Raw genomic sequence first — 18,617 nt, forward strand, 5'->3', positions numbered from 1 at the left:
CCAGCCCAGACTCGTCCTGCCCCGGACTGCCACAGACTGTCCCGCCCTTGTCCTGGGCTTCTCCCGGCGCTGCCCGCGCACGTCCCGCGGTGCGGAATGTGCTCTCTGGTCTTAATGCACCTCCGGGCGCGTGGATGCCGTCACGCCTGCTGCGCCGGCCCCGGGGCTGCTGGGGGTTGTAGTTGTATACAGGTAAGCCTGGTCAGCCGTTTCCCTCACGGCGTTAGAAGAAGTGCCACATTGTCCATCAACTGTACAAAACTCCAATCTCTCTACAGGAACAACATTGATCACCGGAGTTCCCATGACATTTTTGTGAGGCCTGGTAATTGCTGGAGGAAAGGAACGCAGCATCAGGTGCTTTAAAAACATAAGCACGGCGCCCCCGGGAAGCCAGCACCCGGTGCAGGTTTTTAAAGCGCTTGCCTGGCACTGCTCTCCTCTCCTGCCTCCCACAGGAGCAGGGCACCTGAGGCTTGTGATCCTGCCCTGCCAACAATTATACTTGTGTTGTTCCACACCACAGGGGCAATGTGGGATTCATAAAGCGCCCGACAGTCGCTGCTCTCCGCTCCCATCTCAAGGAGCTGAGACTTGTGGTCCTGCCCAGCCCAGACCACTCCTGTGTTCGTGTTCCCATGTCGCAAGGAAAATGCAGGCTTTTTAAAACGCCTGACCAGTACTGCTCTCCTCTCCTGCCACCAACAGCAGTAGGGCACCTGGGGACTATGGTCCTGCCCCACCAACTCTCGTGCTCATGGTTATGCCACAGGGAAAATGTGGGCTCTTTAAAGCACCCGACCAGTGTTGCTTTCCTCTCCGGTCTCCAACAGCAGAAGGGCACCTGGGGCTTGTAATCATGCCCACCTCGACAACTTTCACACCCATGCGCGTTGTATAAGACAAGTATTTTGTGATTTTAAGACATTGTGGATGTTTCTGATGAATCCTTGAGATCCTGCAGGATGACTATTGATTAGTTAACCATATTGAGGGTAAACACTGTAGGAATAATTATTTATGATCTAAGTTAATGGTCACAAATGTGAGAATATTTCAAGCTTTGTGGTGGTGTTACTGACAATTTTGAATTGGCACGCACACTGAAAATTAATCAGTTGGGCAAAAGATTATAACCCAAGTATATTTTACTGACTACTTTGAATATGGTGTACAGAATAATGAATTTCCATAATTGTGTGGCAATGGATGATATTTTGTGGGGTAGTAATTATGTGCAAGATTCGACTTGTCCTTTTAATCTGAAATTGCATGGTTTTAGTATGATGGACTGAATAGATTATTATTGAAATGAAGTGTTGACTGTTTTTTTAGTTCATGAAAAGGTCTGATGATATCTTAGGAAGCCCACGCAATTGTTACAGAGGAAGCTTCAATAGAGTTGCTATATTACCGGCATGGTTAAGAAGTCACTCACAGCTTGGTTATGACCTCGGTCTCTGGATTCCCTGTGCTTTTCTTACGCAAACTACTGACAACTCAGCTAGTCTGAAGGCATGGCTTAAAAGTAATAATGGTACTGATGCTCTTGTCCTATGCTGACTTGCAGTCAACTATATAATTTGGTTTAAAAGCACATGCTTGGCAATCAAAAGCTTGTGTGGTAGGGCACATTCATATCCTTGGAAGAGCATTGATACTACCCTTTTTGAGTGATGGGAAGCACAAAAAATGCCCTTCTCTCAGCTCCATCTTTCAAATAGGCTTTCAAGGGGAAGAGGTGTCTCTCTCTGCCCAAGATCTTTATTCTGAAAGGATGTTACATTTATTATTTGGGAAGCCTTGATGGTTGCCTCCTAGACTGGTCTGCCAAAGACATACCTAAATAGATTTAAGATCACTAATGCCTAGAGTGCCACACTTGGTTTTGTCTGTTTGGGCTACAGTCAAATAAGATGTACAATATTTGCCACTGTCATGCTTTACTAACAAGATCTTAGGAGTCCATTGGTTGCTTCAGGCATACTTGCTCAAGTCTTAGCACTGTGCCAGTAAACCCTAATGAGTTGGTCTCGCAGTGCTGTGGCGTTACGCTTTAGTGACGGACTACAGAGATAAAAATACAGTGCTTGAGCTTTTCACTTGAACAAAGAAACCTTACCCTTGGCAGTAATCTCGAGCAGCTCCTGGTAGGATTCACTGGTTTTTCTTCGTTTGGCAGCACGTGGACAGGGTTCCTCCCCCCTTTCGATTTGGGACACAACTTCTGGCTTCGGAATTTGAAAACCTGACGACAAAGGGAAACATTAAGGATGGATTCCTTATAGAAAGTCCCAACATCCAGCACATGAACGGCACAACATGTTAGCCAACTGACATTATCTACTCCCCCTCTCCACTGACACGGTCATTTCAAATGCAGTCTGATCACCCCCAGTACATTCCGGTAGTACCTTAACATGAAGTATTACTTTCAGAATAATCGCAATTGGTCAGAATATTTCATTCTGTCACAAAGCTTTTGTATAGAGCAGTGCTCACCAATTTGTTGGACTCATGGTGCTTTTTGTGTGGAAATAGGTGTCTCAGTCTGTTGCTTTTGGTCCGTTGGTTTTCCTATTGAAAAAGTGGGTAAGAGGGAGGAATTGTTATGGATTCCCCTTTGAGTGTGATAATGTTGTCTGCTGGTTGTAAGGTTTCCCAAGTGGGGATCAGATCTTGTGTCCATCCACTTAACCCATGTGAGTATGGTTGAAGTTATCTACAGTCTATTTATTTTAGGCATTTACATAGTGCAGACTTAACCATAAGGGCAATGGAGCACTTGACACAGAACATGATGAAGAGGCAAACAAGTAATAGTTAAGGGATTTGAGGAGGAAAGGAGTATCTAGGATTAGTACAGAATAGAGTTAGTAGTATATGACATAAGATCAGAATTTTCTTTTCGTATGGTCTTTTATGTACGACAAGAGGTTCAGGTTCGTTCTGAGGGTTTCGGGAATGGAGTTCTACAGTCTGGGAACCAGACAGGAGAAGGCTTGGTTGGTTAATTTGCTTTTCCTTGTTGAAGGAATTTTGAGGAGGATCGTTTTAACTCTTGCAGATTTTATGCCTCCTGTTGTGTGGAGTTTGTCTTTAAGGAAAGAAGGAAGGCAGTTGTTATTTTTCCATGAGGAAAGCTCAGCAGGTAGATGTTGTAACACTTTGCTAAATCATACAAGTATTAGTCACAATCTCAAGTACTTTTTGTGTATTTCTGGCTCCTAGTCTGTGGTCACATTTTGCTGCACGCAATTGTGAAAAGTAAATGACCAGGGATGATTGTGAATTACTTGGTGCATAAGTCAGTGAAGGCAGGGCCTGTTTGTGCATCGGTGGTATATCAATGAAGGAGAATGATCAATTCTTTGATATGGAGCAAGATAGGATGATAAATTCACAGACGTGATGTTACTTTGATAAGCATTTGGGGTGCTTTTTGAGAAGGCATGTACAATACTACCCCCATTAGATGGGGTACTTCTGCAGCAGTAAATTGCATGTGGGATTGCATCCAAGGCTATGTGGAGGTAGAGTAAACTCTTCAGTGTTGGGGCACTAAGGGGTTAGCTTAGTTGGGAGGTGCCTTATTCAGGCAACCTACATGTAAACTCATAGCTTGTAATTCTCAAGTGAGCATTTAACTCACTTAGACATCTTGTTAAATGTGCAGATTCAAGAGGTCAAAACTAACAGGAGATGGCCATAACATGTGGTGAGTCAACATCAATCAAGTACGTGTAATGATACTTATGTAAACAATGTGTAAAAGGGGGGGCTAGTCTACGAGACAACATAAGGAAAGAGTGGCAGGCTTGTGGGTGTCTGAATTTGGATATGGATGGACAGCTGGGTAAGGGTGTTTAGACTATGGTTTGGAGGCTATGGTGTAGGCAAGTCAATACAAGACAAGGAGCTGCACTAAATGCAATAAGGTGGTTGAGGATAAGGGATGGCAGTGGGAGGTAACCAAGATAGATCAAACTCATTTAAAGAGTTAGGTCCTGCATTCACCTGGTGTGCTTCCTTTTTGTTAGGTGGGTAGAGGCTCATGGTAGCACGACAGTCCCTAGGGGATTAGCAGTGGGAACACTGTTGAGTTTGGGGCTGCAATGAATGTGCTAATGGAAAAATCTGGAGGTGTTTTAGCTAACAACAATATTTATCAGGTGGCGAGGTAAAGTGTGTGAATTGTAAGGGTGACTGTCGTGGAGGGGTTATTAAAGACTGGATACAAATGGGCTACTTCATGGGCAAGGGTGGAAGAAGGGTACAAAGGCAAAATAATAAGGGATTAGTATGTATGGGTTGGTATGCGAGTCATTTGAAAGTTGTCTTAGTTCAGACCGCCAGCATGCTGCAGACTGTTACAACACAACACAACTGCCTTTCTCAGTAAATGGGGCAGCACAGAGTGATACATTTTGGTGTACTCAAACTATGCAGGCACAGGATTCAAACTTGCACATATGAGTGTGGCAAATCAGGTATGTGGAAGTGGATGAGAATTAAGGTGTGCTGGGCGATTGGTTTTAATAAGAAAGATGGCAAATGAGTTACGTAGGTGTCAGTTACTAGGTTAAATGGGATGACATGAAATTGGAAAGTAGGGTGGGCTGGGAGAGAGCAGTATAGATTGATAGAAATTATGTGTAAGAGTTGTGTGGTTAGAATGAAGAATAGTAGGAGTGTATGTTCAGGGAAGGGCAAATATTGTGTTCTGGTGGGTTGAGATAGGTGGTAATGGGCATAGGTCAGGGAGGATAGTTTTCCTTTCTGCTTTCTTCCACCTTCACCTATTTGCGCAACTCCTTGTATTTTGTGCCATTTACTTCTCCATAATGTCACATCCACACAGCTCCTTCATCGCCACGCTCTCTCTCACCAAGCCCCTTCACCACTTGCAGAGCACTAAATAATTTGCAGGGTGAACTGTGTATCATTCAAGGTGACATAATCCCCAGCTAGCCATTATGAAAGCACTTAGCCTATCAATTGACTGTCAATTTCCTAAAGACAATTACTGAAACCAAACGACTCTGCTCGACATCTGTATACTGAAACGTTACACTAATGAACATACTCCTCTATATAAATATTTAGTGTTTGGGTTACAGACAAGTGTTAAAAACCCTATGAGTCCACACCCTTTGCGATTCAGAGTTCAAAGAGGACAGTGACTCTCACCGTGGGAAAGAGGGTGTAATATGCCCATAATTATAAACATTTATTTGAAGTATCAAAGCCTGGATTGGAAAGCAGTTTCTCTACTAGGCTGCTTTGTTCCCCCGATGTCCTACAGACCACTCTTTGCAGAATTACAATATAATAATGATTTAATAAATAGACTGAAAAGGTATAGAGATGGTCAATTTTAAGTTCATCTGTAGACGTCCCCAAATGTGATTATGACTTAAAGCTTGTTGAATAGATCTGTGTTCTCACGTGCTAGCTCTTCCTGTAAACGTTTCCTCGTCAAGCCACAGAACTAATCTAGAATTGATTTGCTATCTTTATAAGTCGGATATTCGTTTAAGAAGAGGGCCAAAATATTAATGAGATAAGGGCACAGTGGGAGGTATGGATTCACTACTCGACATATACATACACTGAAGATAGTAATCACCAAGGTGCATACATGTGGAGTAGGTATAGAAAATCTATACATACTTGCCTTTCAATATTTTGTACCCTGATATTCTGGACACGATGTGGGGACCCTTTGATATTCAGCAACGTATCAGCTAATGGATGATTCAGCCTATGTCCTACAGTCAACTGTCTGTCAAACAGGCAAGAGTAATGTTACGAAAGAATACTTCTGGGAATTAACAATTAGTGTACCTTTCAAGGACTACTCTGGGACATTTTTGAGACCTCAATAGGCGGAAAAAAATCTACACGAATTGTAGGAGTTAAACAATGAAAGGTACATTTCAGACTTTCAATTGGAAAAAACAAACTTTCTGACCCCGCCCCCTACTGTTATTGGATCATGTCAAGCAATCACAGCTTGATCTTATTCTAGAACTTTTTCATGGCGCAAGATTCAAGTGTTTCTTTGGTGTGTACCTTCACAGCTATAAATGCCCTGAACAACATGCCATACTGCACATTGCTCTGAACAATATTTCTAACAAGAGAGATTTTCATTTGCCTTATTTACTTCTCCCTGCAGTTGTGCTTTGATGTGTAGAGGTCATCAAACAACTTACTCACTGAAAAGAGACACAGGTATGTCCCTGCTTACTTGATGGTGTAAAACATAGCCACCTATCTGTCCAAACTGCACCTTTTACTTTGTTTTAGTTTTTAAAATATTTATTTGTAAATAAAAAATCTGAAACGCTGTACATTAGAGGATGAGCAGCAAAATGGTTAACTAGAACACTGGTGGACGAAAGTGGTGATGAATAGCACAATCGCAAAACAATCGCCAAAACTGGTATCACAAATATTTACACTTTTTATATTGCATTGCACATATTTATAGCTGCAGGCACAGAAAGCATAATCAACTTGCTCAGAGTTTAGAACCTAGGTCTAAAGGGTCCAATATGGGTGACTTAGCCACTTAACAACATTCCTTCAATGAATCCAAACACTGAAGATTGTGGTTTGAGATCATAGTTCATCGGAAAGTGTTTCAGTGATTTCAATATTTAGTGTTGCCTGGCTGCTTTAGTGCATTTAGTGCACTTTTAAAGTGCTTCAGAGGTGTATCTGTTGTTATCCATCATATTTCTTGTAGACACTTTCTGGGCGTGATCCTGAGCATCTAAAAAAAAAAACGATAACTCCGGAGCACAATAAATTAGTTTACTGCCAAGGAATTTAATTTCCAGTCCGTAGGATCAGCAGCTCAACATCCAGAACATGGCACAACCAAGCATTTAACACCTTGCAGTAGTCCAATTTCCATGAAGCACCAAAGGAGGATTCCGTTAGTGGCACGAGTTATAACAAGTATTGGCAAAACCAAAAGGTTTAAGCCAGCATGGCTGCTGTTTAGTATGGCTAAAGGTTAGATGTGTAGAGGAGAGTGGCTTGGAAGAGAGCGGTGCAGAATGGAGTAGAGTGACACGGAGAAGAGTAGAGTGTGATAGAGTGGAGTGGACTAGAGTGTTGTTTCGCAGAGTGTAGTGTAGTGTAGAGTGTAGTGTAGAGTGTAGAGTGCAGGGTAGAGTGCAGGGTAGAGTGCAGTGTAGAGTGGGAGTAGAATGCCATAGAGTGGCGTAGAGTATCAAGGAGACGAGAGAGTGGAGTGGAGCAGAGTAAGGTGGCAATAGAGTGGAGTAAAGTGGCAATAGAGTGAAGTAAAGTGGCAGAAGAGTTGAGTAAAGTGGCGTAGAGTGGAGTAAAGTGGCGTAGAGTGGAATAAAGTGGAGTAGAGTGGAGTAAAGTGGCGTAGAGTGGAGTAAAGTGGCGTAGAGTGGAGTAAAGTGACGTAGAGTGGAGTAAAGTTTTGTATAAAGGGGTGGAAAGGCCTAGAGGGACATGGAGCCGCCTAGAGTGTTATAGAGGGGCCGAGAGAGTCATGGAGGGGCCGAGAGAGTCATGGAGGGGCCGAGAGAGTCATGGAGGGGCCGAGAGAGTCATGGAGGGGCAGAGAGAGTCATGGAGGGGCAGAGAGAGTCATGGAGGGGCCGAGAGAGTCATGGAGGGGCCGAGAGAGTCATGGAGGGGCCGAGAGAGTCATGGAGGGGCCGAGAGAGTCATGGAGGGGCCGAGAGAGTCATGGAGGGGCCGAGAGAGTCATGGAGCCGCCGAGAGAGTCATGGAGCCGCCGAGAGAGTCATGGAGCCGCCGAGAGAGTCATGGAGCCGCCGAGAGAGTCATGGAGCCGCCGAGAGAGTCATGGAGCCGCCGAGAGAGTCATGGAGCCGCCGAGAGAGTCATGGAGCCGCCGAGAGAGTCATGGAGCTGCCGAGAGAGTCATGGAGCCGCCGAGAGTGTCATGGAGCCGCCTAGAGATTCATGGAGCCATGGTGCGGCCCAGAATGTCATGGTGCGGCCCAGAGTGTCATGGTGCGGCCCAGAGTGTCATGGTGCGGCCCAGAGTGTCATGGTGCGGCCCAGAGTGTCATGGTGCGGCCCAGAGTGTCATGGTGCGGCCCAGAGTGCCATGGTGCGGCCCAGAGTGCCATGGTGCGGCCCAGAGTGCCATGGTGCGGCCCAGAGTGCCATGGTGCGGCCCAGAGTGCCATGGTGCGGCCCAGAGTGCCATGGTGCGGCCTAGAGGGTCATGGTGCGGCCTAGAGGGTCATGGTGCGGCGAGGGTCATGGTGCGGCCTAGAGTGTCAGGGTGCGGCCTAGAGTGTCATGAAGCAGCCTAGAGTGCCATGGAGCGGCCTAAAAGAACGGTGGCTTTAACTCAGATCTCTTGACTGGGGGTTGAATATATGATGTATTCAGCATTCCGTCCATCATTTGTTTGCATAGTTATAGAGCCGCCTAGAGTGTCAGGGAGCCGCCGAGAGAGTCAGGGAGCCATGGTGCAGCCCAGAGTGTCATGGTGCGGCCTAGAGTGTCATGAAGCGGCCTAGAGTGTCATGAAGCAGCTTAGAGAGCCATGAAGCAGCCTAGAGTGTCATGAATCAGCCTAGAGTGTCATGGAGTCGCCTAAAGTGCCATGGAAGAACGATGGCTTTAACCCAGATCTCTTGACTGGGGGTTGAATATATGATTTATTCAGCATTCCGTTCATCATTTGTTTGCGTAGCACTTTTCACCCTAAGTGGGATGGGTATGCCCAGACGTGGGTCCCTTGCTCACTGTGAGATTGTAGTCCCTTTGCACTAGAGTATTCGCAAATCTTCAATTAATCACTCTCGTGTTGGCGCTACGTCTGACACACAGTGCCTATCCGTGCCTTAGAAATACTATAAACAATCAGTGTGAAAGGGGGGACCCCTTTCACAAAGGCGTGCGCTCTTTCAACTTGAAACTATTGAGTTTCTTCACATTTGTATCTTTCTGTTCTGAACAAATTCATCCATGAGTCTTGTTCAATAGTGCATCAATTTTTATTGCGGAATTTTCTCTTCTTATTGTGCTTCATAAGAAATCATCTTTAACATGTATCTGGTTTACAATATTCCATTACCCAATGCATTTCGGGTCGGATGAAGTGACCCTTCTTCACTTCACTCCCTTGCTCACTGTGCCAGTGGATTCAACCTAGCCTGGCTGATGAAGGGTAATAGCCAGAAACGGGTCCCAGGATGCTTGTTTCCGGTCCAGGGAGGACCTGGCTTGGTAGTTTGGTCCCAGGATGCTTGTTTCCCGTCCAGGGAGGACCTGGCTTGGCAGTTTGGTCTAGACTGTTCCCATGAGGCACAGGGTCATGACCGATTTGCATATGGCTGGGTCGAAACTGGGGTGGCATGGTGAGCAAAAGAACAACAGATTTAACCCAGATTTCTTGACTGGGGGTGAATGCATGATTTATTCAGCATTTCGTCCATCATTTGTTTGTGTAGCACTAAAAGTGGAGTGAAGCGGCCTAAAGTGGAGTGGAATGGACATGAGTAGAGTAGAGTGGCGCAGAAACAAGTGGAGTGGTCTAAAGTGAAGTGGCGTGGAGTGTCACAGTGACCTGGAGTAGAGTGGTGAGGAGTGGTGTGGTGAAAAGCAGATGGTGCAGAGCGGGGTGGGGTGCCGCGTGGTGGGGTGGCGTAGAGTGTAAGAGGAGAAGCATAGAGTGGAGTAAAGTGGACTATAGAAGAGTGATAAAGAGTGGAGTGAAGAGGCATAGATTGGAGGGAGTGGCATAGAGTGATGGGAAGGGCAATGGAGGGTAGTAGAATGCCATGGTCGGCCGTAGAGAGGAAGGGCATGGAGTAGAGTGGCGTAGAATGGAGTAGAGTATCATGTCACAGAGTGGAGGGGCATAGAGTTGATTAGAGTTTCAGACTGGAGAGTCGTAGAGTGGGGTGTCAAACTGGAGTGGCGGGGCTTACGGTAGAGGGACAGAGTGGCGACAGAGTGGAATGGCATACAATGGAGTAAAGTGGCGTAGAGTGTCATTGATTGGAGTGACGTCGACTGGAGTGAGAGAGTGGCATAGAATGTCATGAGGTGTTAATGAGTAATGTGGAGGGCCATAGAGTGGATTTGTGTAGAGTGGCATAGTGTGAAGTGGTCTCAGTACCACTTTACTCCACTCTTTGTACTACGTACTCATTACTGTGTCCATATGTCAAGAATTACATCTAATAGGTCAACATTGTGCTATGGGTAACCCATGCTAAAAATAACCTCCAGGGTGCAAGCAGCAGCATTTTACCATGCATACTCGAAATGCCCAAAGAAATTCCAATATGCCAGGGTCAGCATTTTGCTTTAAGTACCCCATATGAAAAGACTTACCTCCAGTAGGCTGGGACCAGAGGCAGATTTGAAAGCTAGACACAGACACACACACTTACTCACTCCCACAAATGCATTTATCTCACACTCACTCATTCTCGCTTATCCTCACTCAGTTTCAATTACATTCACTTAACATTCTATTCCCACTCACACCCATTAACTCCCTCCCTCGCTCACTCACCCACTCATTTATTCTCACTAAATTTCAATCACTCGTCTTCTCAACTCTCACTGTCTCCGTCTCACTCATTCTCACTGTGATTAACTGAGACTAATTTTCACTCACTCATTCTCACTGTGATTAACTGAGACTAATTTTCACTCACACAACTTCGTATCTACATGCTCTCTCGCACAAACACACTAACTCACACATTCATTTTTTTTTTTTTTTTTAAATCTGTTTTATTGATACACTTGGCATACAGTTACATTTCTCACGTTCATAGTTCAAAGGGGAAACAACATTTGTAGTAGCTCGTACATCATCAGTGCGAGTGTTGGCGATGGTGGAAAGTCAATAAGTGCACTCACTGTTAAAGAGCTCCCTCCATTGTCTTGGGGCAGTCACTGCATTCACCTAATCATTCACTTCACTGCTACAGTACAGTGCGATGCGCTCTGCAGCCTCATGGTGGTGTCGGGCCTCACCCGTCAGGGCGGGCAGCCTGATGGCCAGCCGCACCCCCGGTGTTCGCGACCTACTGGTCAGTAATGTAGCTAGATGTCCCTCAGTGGTGTGTGTAAGCTACCGGGCCCAGTTCCAGGCAACCTGCGTATGCGCTGTGATCGGCCAGGAGGTTCGGTGGTACTCCTCCGTGGGGTAGAGGGCCGCGGCGGTGTCTTGCATGTGTGCTGCTCTCCTGTGTTCCGTCGCCGTGTATCAAAAAATGAAAGGTGTGAGTAGGAAAGGCAGATCCGGCGTGGACAACTGGGGGGCGTCCTTGCCGTAAACGCCACCTATTCAAACTGGGGAAACAGAAGAGTAAGTGTGGGTGTAAAGGATCCGGTCTCGGGGTATAGGGGGGGGTTGCTGCAGTGCGGGCCCTGTCTAGACAGTTTCGGGTGTAGTAGTCTCGCAGGGTGCCGGCTTTGTGTGCTTTCGGGGAGGGGGAAACAGCGGTGTGTGGTAGCTCTAGGTCTCGGGTGGTGGCGCGTCGGTGGGGTCAACTGTGTGCGTGTGGGCTCCGCTGAGGCCATTCCTCTACAACATCCCTTTATGGTGGCAGGCCCTGGTGAATGTTCTCAGGAATCCCTCCCAAGTCTGGGCTATCGGTATGGCCCTTCGCCCCGCCGTCTCTTCCCTTCGCAACACCGTGCCCTCTGCGGTCGCCCAATAGATGAGGGAGGCACTCCAATGTTTCGTCTGGGGCGGTTCTGCGGCCTTCCAGTGGCGAGTTATGAGTCTTTTGGCAGTTATCAGCCCCAGATCCCAGAACCTCATGTGTGCCTTGTTATGTTTTGTCCTGGTGAGGAGGCCCAGTACACTGTTGTCCCAGTCGTGACGTTGGCCCAGCGCAGTTCCTTTTGTCAACAGCGTGTTGACATCATGCCAGTACGTCCGTAGCTTGGGGCATGCCCACAGCATATGCAGGAGATCCGCATCTAGGAGTGCGCAACTCGGGCATTTGGAGGTATTCAGACCAAAGTATCGGTTAATCTTGTCCGGAGACAGGTACGCCCTGTGCACGATATAGAACTGTATGATCCTGAATCTCGCGTTACGGGGGACTCGTTGCGGTCCTTCTAGGATCCTCTCCCACTCCTTATCCGACCAGTCCCTCCCCCTGTCTGCGGTCCACTTGTCCCTGAGTAGCTGAAGGGGGGCCGTTGTGTGGGATCTCAGCGCCTGCGTCAACCAGTGCACAACGTGCGACCCTGCCCCCATTACATGCAGGTATTGAATTAAGAGGTGTGTCTCGGGTTCCACGGACATATCGCCCCAGTGTTCCGTTAGGACCCGCATCATTGAAGCATGCAGAAGGAACTGTCCCGCTGGCAGTCCTGGATTCTCCACAAGCCCCTCGAACCGCACCATAGCCCCGTCGTCATATAAGTCCGCCAGCGTCTCAAGCCCCACCTGCGCCCAGTCCCGTAGGCGCGCTGCAGTCACTACTCCCCCAGGCCTCGGTAGCCCCTCTAGTGGCAGGGCCGGTGCGTATGGGGCAGTTTCCTTGGTCAATCGCAGTGCACGCCTGTAGCATCTCAATGCCACCGCTAGGTGTAGTTGCGTCTCGCGTGTCGCGCCTCTGCGGGGATGGAATAGTGAGAGTGCTTCCGCGTGGGTCAGGGCTGGGACCGTCGAGGCCGTATCATTCAGGTTCCTACCCGCTAGCCAGGCCACCACCCATTGGAGCTGCGCGGCAAGGTAGTAGTGCTCCTGATTCGGGACCGCAGGTCCCCCCGAGGACGTCGGGGCATACAATTTCTTCAGGGCCACCCTTGGTCTCCCCGCATTCCAAATCAGTGTTCTCGTGAGGGTCTCCAGGTCCCTGAAGACCCGAGCCGGGACATACACCGGTATATTCGAATAATAGTACAGGAGTCTAGGCAGGACTATCATCTTGGTCAGGGTGATTCTGGCCGGGACATTAAGCGGGAGTGTGCCCCAGAAGTGGATCTGGGCCCGCAAGGTATTTATGGCTCGAATCAGGTTGCCATCCAGTATGTCTGCTGCATTCCTATATATGTGGATGCCCAGGTACTTGAACGTGCCGGCATACCATGTCAGTGTTGTGTCCCCTAGCTGTACTGCGCTTTCTTGCATATCCGGGTGAAAGGGGAAGACCCCAGATTTACCCCAGTTGACCCTCAGTCCCGAGTGTGATGTGAATTCGCAGAGGGCGTCAGTGAGTCCCGGGGGTATCCGCGTTAGGTCCCTGACATAGAGGAGCAGGTCGTCGGCATACAGGGAAACCGCGTGTACCCCATCTATCAACGGGATGCCCCACTCGGCCCCCTGCATCCTCAGTGTCTCCGCCAGCGGTTCCATGGCCAGCGAGAAGAGTAGAGGCGATAACGGGCAGCCTTGCCGCGTGCCCCGCCTCACCTGTATGGCCTCCGATATCAGGCCCCCTATCCGTACCCGGACGGTCGGCGTTTGGTATAGAAGTCCCACCATGGCCAGGTATGCATCTCCCAGGCCAAACTTTTGCATAACCGCCCTAAGAAACGGCCACTCCACCGAGTCAAAAGCCTTTTCCAGGTCTAATACAATGCAACCCGATCGTGGCCAAGGGCCTCTCGCGTACTCCTGCACTCTGAACAGCCGGCGGATGTTGTGCGATGTGCTGCGCGTGGGTACGAACCCATTCTGGTCAGGGTGGACCAGGGTAGGTGTGTACTGAGCCAGTCTCCTCGCTAGCGTAGAGGCTAGTATTTTGTAATCTGTGTTTAAGAGGGCGAGGGGTCTGTATGAGCCCATAAGCGTCTCTTCTTTACCCGGCTTCAGGAGGGAGACCAGGGTAGCTTCGCTCAGGGATGGGGGCAGGGAGGAGTCCTCCAGTGCCGTCTCATACATTTTGACGAGTTCAGGGACCAGGAGGTCTTGGTATGCTTTATAAAACTCCGCTGGGAGTCCGTCTGGGCCAGGGGACTTTCCGTTTAAGAGCGCCGCTATGACTTCCCGGAGCTCCTCTGGGGCAATGGGCGCCGCCAGGACGGCACGTTGGGCATCGGTGAGTGTCGGCAGCTGTACCTGGTGAAGATACTCCTCCGAGTCCGGAGCGGGTGTGGGCAGGTAAGAGCGATACAGTGATTTGTAGTGTGCGGTGAACGCCCCGTGGATCTCCGACTGCGTGCATAAGGGCACCCCATTTGCGTCTAGAACTTTCGTGACTGGCTTTGTCCGGTCCTCTCTAGCGATGAGCCACGACAGTAACTTACCGGGTTTGTCCCCCCTGTCATGTGTGCGCGCCGCATGAGCCGCGAAATTCAGACATCTGAGTCTCTCCAGCAGTTTTTCGTGGGTCGCCTGCGCTTTGTGGAGCCCAGTGGTGTGTCCTCCCACCGATTCTCGTTCATGTCTACTCAATTCCTCCTCCACCCTATGTAAGTCCCTCTCCACCTGTCGTTTGAGGTTCCCCTGTGTGCCCAAGCACTGTCCCCTAATGACCACCTTGAATGCCTCCCACTCCATCTGCAGAGAGGTGGCCGTACCTGCATTGTCCTCAAAGTAGTGTACTATGTGTGCGAACAGTGAGTCCCGGAAGGGTGCGTCTAACAGGAGGTCCGGTTGCAGCCTTCAGTTGGGAACAGGGGGGCGAGTGTTTGCCCACGAGACCGTTAACATGTGCGGGTTATGATCAGAGTGTGTTCTACCCATGTAGAGCGCTTCCGTTACCAGTGGGAGTAGGTCGTCTGTGAGCATGAATCTGTCTAACCGGGTGTGCAGTGTATGGGCTCCTGAATAGTACGAATATACCTTGGCCGTTGGGTTCCGGTGGCGCCACACATCATGTAAGTTCCAGTGAGAGGCCCAGGCTATAAGAGCTTTCATGGCTCCCACCACTGGTGCGTTGGGTAGAGGTGGGAATGAGCGGTCCAGTGTGGTATCCAATACGCTATTGTAATCCCCCCCTAGTATCCAGGGGATCCCGTGCCAGTGCGCCAGGGTCGTGGACACCATTTCCAGGAATCCCTGCTGGTCTGTGTTGGGGGCATAGAGCGACGCCACCACCAGCGGCCGTCCATCCAGGCGTCCCCTCACTGCCACCAGCCTCCCTTCCCTGTCTATGTGTGTGTCTTCAACTTCGAACGGGAGCCCTGGTCTCACCCATATCAGTGTCCCCCTGGCGTAAGAGGAGAACCCAGTCGCATATATCTGTCCTCGCCACCGCCTGCGCAGGGTGTGTACCTCTGGGGCTGTCAGGTGTGTCTCTTGTAGGAGTGCTATCTGCACCTTGTGCCTCTTCAGGTATGAATAGATCATGTACCTGCGCGCGGGTGTGTGTATTCCGCGTACATTCCAGGTACATATTTTGACTTCAGCCATCAGCATTCAACAAGGCAGTCACACCCGTTCTCTCCCACGCTTCAGGCACCCTCCCAGTAGGCCCTCCAGTATCCAGCGTTAGAGCTTTCCCACCCTTGTCCGAGCAGCCCCTGGAACAGCCTAGCGAGCACCCCTGCGGGTCATGCATGGAGCGTTTCACAAGAAGGAAGAGGGGGGTAAACATTAACTGGGAATAACACCATCGGGTCGGTTGCCAAACGGGCAGCCGTCCAAACATTCCGCAAAAAATGCGAACAATCCATTCTGGGGGGTTGCTATTCATCACGCAGTCCAAGCAGCCAGTGGGTGTCTATTGAGCGTGAAGGCGTGAGCGCCCTCCCAGGGGGGTGTGATTGTAGGTCCGAGTGGCTAATTGGTTGGCCCACCGTCTATGTAGCAATGTACTCGTGAAGACAGGGGGTCACCGCTCCGTTTAAGTTTGTAGTTGGTAACCACCGCCCACCCGCAGGGACCCAGCAATTTGGTGGACTTTGCGGTGTGGGTGCCAGGGGGCGTCCGATCTGCAGTGGGTAATCGCGAGCATGACATCATCCTATCTTGCAGCGGGTTCAGTGTTCGTTACCACCGGGCAGTGCCTTGTCTGTGCTGTCATTGCTAAGTACCCCATGTTGCGGCACTTCTTCAGCCATACAGGTCCGACGTTTGTGGGGTGATGTCTGGCAGTCCGCCTGAGAGTTGCGAATCCGGAAGTCCATATATCGCCTCGTCGTCGCTCGGTGATGTCCTAGGGCTGGTGGCGGGCGGGGTACGCTGAGACGGGGAGCCGCTAAGCTCCGAGACCATCCGCAGGGCTTCCCGTTGTTCTCTGCGTATGTCCTCTTCCGGTGGGCTCGCACTATGCTGGGTGTTGCTGGCCGCTGGGGAGGGCGTTCTGGCGCCCCGCCTCCTGTTGGATCTCCTGCGCCTCCTAGGCCTGTCCGGGTTTCCTGATCTCCCCGTGCTCTTGTCCGTCCCGTTATCCAGCCAGGCTTCCACGTCCTCCGAGGAGTCGAAGAAGTGTGTTTTCTCGTCCGCTATCACTCTGAGTTTCGCTGGGAAGAGGAGGGAATATGTAAGTCCCAGTTGGCGTAGCCTCCGTTTTACCATTAGAAATGATTGTCTCTGGCGCTGCACCTGGATTGTATAGTCTGGGAAAAACATTATGTTCGCATTTTCCACTTGAACGGTGCCCAGTTTGCGAGTTTCTCGCAGTACAGTGTCCCGGTCCCTGTAGTTCAGGATTCGGATCAGGAAAGGGCGGGGGTTAGAGCCGGTGTGGAGCGGCCTGGTCGGGACTCTGTGTGCCCGCTCCACCACGAAGTATGGCGAGAGGGTGCCTTCGGGCAACAGGGTGCGTAGCCAGTCTTCTACGTGGGTGGTCGGATCTTTGCCTTCCCATTTTTCTGGCAAACCTACTATTCGGACGTTGTTGCGTCTCGCCCTCCCTTCTGCATCTTCTGCCCTGTCTTCCAGGAACTCCACCCTGTTGAGGAGGTCTTTAATATGTTTGTCCGACTGGGTGACACTAGGTTTCAGGTCCGTCACCGTGGTTTCCAGGGTTTTGGTGCGTTCTGCCAGTTTCTTATGGTCCTCCTTCAAATGCGTGAGGTCAATGGCGACCCCGTCTATTTTCGCCTCCAGGGACGTCCGGGTGGACTGGATGGAGTTTTCCAGGCGCGTCATGGCCGCCAGCACCGAGTCCAGCCTGGCCGTAACCGGATCTGTGTCCGTTTGTTTCTGAGACTTGTCCATTTTGCCCATTTGGGACGCGCTCCCCGTTCCTGTGCGCTTCCCAGCACCTCCAGACATGAGAGGGAACTGATTCTCGGAGGATCCGGGTGGGGTGATGGTTCGCGGTCTCGCCGATCGCCAGAGCCACTGGCTGGTGCGCAGGTGGTGTTTCCAGGGCAGGTCCCTGTCTTCCTAGCGCCTCCTGTGTGGTCGGGCCGCCCAGAGTGTGGCGTGGGTCGGCGGCAGTCGTGAGTCCGTTCAGGACGGTTTCAGGCTCGGGCAATGGGCTATGCTGTGCCCCTTCCGCAGTTGGGTGTGGTCCGGACTCCTCTCCTGCCCCCTGTCGTGTCGGGCGCCCAGGTACGCCGTGATTTCAAGGGCACCGGAGTCGTGTGCAGTGCGTGGCTGGCAGCGGCTTCCCACGGCGCTCGTCCCACTCAGCAGCCCCTATTGTCAGGCGCGATCAGCAGCAGCGCCCTCCGGCCGTCCGTGCCTTTGCCGGGTGACCAGTGCAGTCGGATTCCAAGCTTTGCGGGTGGCGGCGGCTCTCCCCGGTTCCGCCCTCCAATCTCCCCGCGCCGTGGGTCGTGGGTATGGCTCACGGGGCGCCCTGCCGAGTGTCACCTGTGCGTCTGTGTGCCTGGTCCGGCCTGTGCCGCCTCACGGGTCCGTGCCTGTGGGTTCCGCTTTGTCGGGCGCGGTGAGCCCCCTCTCTGCGCCTGTCAGGCAGGCACTGCCGTGGCTACGTCTCGTGAGGAGCGGTGTTCCCACACTTTGTGCCCGCCGGGCATGTGTTTCTACTGGAGCGCCTCGCGCCGCGACACTCACCCTCAGGGCCACAGCAGGTGGCGTCGGGGATCCGGCCTCCAATCCGAGGGGCAGCTCGGGTTCCTCCGGTCTCCGCTCCGCTGGAACCCGGTGGGGGGCAGCTCAGCAGGCGATCCGGTCACACCCGGGTCCGGTAGGCGCAGCGCTGATCTGCTCCGCTGACGCAGGCCGGGTGGGGGATGGGCTCCAGGTCCGCCGCAGCAGTCCCGATGTCGGCCTCAGTTTTCCGGCGGTGCGCCGCCTCTCAGCCCCTCGCGCGTCACCTGGTTGGAGCGGTGTGCCCACGCTTTGTGCCCGCCGGGCATGCGTCTGTTGTTGGGGCGCCTCGCGCCGCGACACTCACCCTCAGGGCCACAGCAGGTGGCGTCGGGGATTCGGCCTCCAAGTCGAGGGGCAGCTCAGGTTCCTCCGGTCTCCGCTCCGCTGGGACCCGGTGGGGGGCAGCTCAGTGGGCGATCCGGCCGCACTCGGGTCCGCTCCGCAGGTGTAGGCAGAGTGGGGGATGGGCTCCAGGCCCGCCGCAGCAGTCCCGATGGCGGCCTCAGTGTTCCGGCGGTGCGCCGCCTCTCAGCCCCTCGTACTGTAGTAATGGAGCCAGGTACTACACGTACGTCGCCTGTTTGGTCCCCTCTGCCTCCGGCGATCTGTCGGGGATCTGTCCGCCGTGGTGAGTCTCAGCGCCGCCGTC

The 18,617-nt window shown here is 51.2% G+C and overlaps 1 protein-coding gene across 1 annotated transcript in view; it reads right to left on the bottom strand.

The window, feature by feature from the left end:
- LOC147685141 (uncharacterized) overlaps positions 1 to 18,617 on the bottom strand; it is a 222,552-nt gene that overhangs the window by 22,820 nt on the left and 181,115 nt on the right. The window contains exon 3 of the mRNA XM_086941062.1: positions 2,123 to 2,248. Coding sequence (XP_086797188.1) covers positions 2,123 to 2,248 — 126 coding nt within the window. The remainder of the gene's footprint in view (positions 1 to 2,122; positions 2,249 to 18,617) is intronic.

Source organism: Lissotriton vulgaris, chromosome 10 (genome assembly GCF_964263255.1).
Source record: "Lissotriton vulgaris chromosome 10, aLisVul1.2, whole genome shotgun sequence".
Classification (NCBI taxonomy): Eukaryota; Metazoa; Chordata; class Amphibia; order Caudata; family Salamandridae; genus Lissotriton; species Lissotriton vulgaris.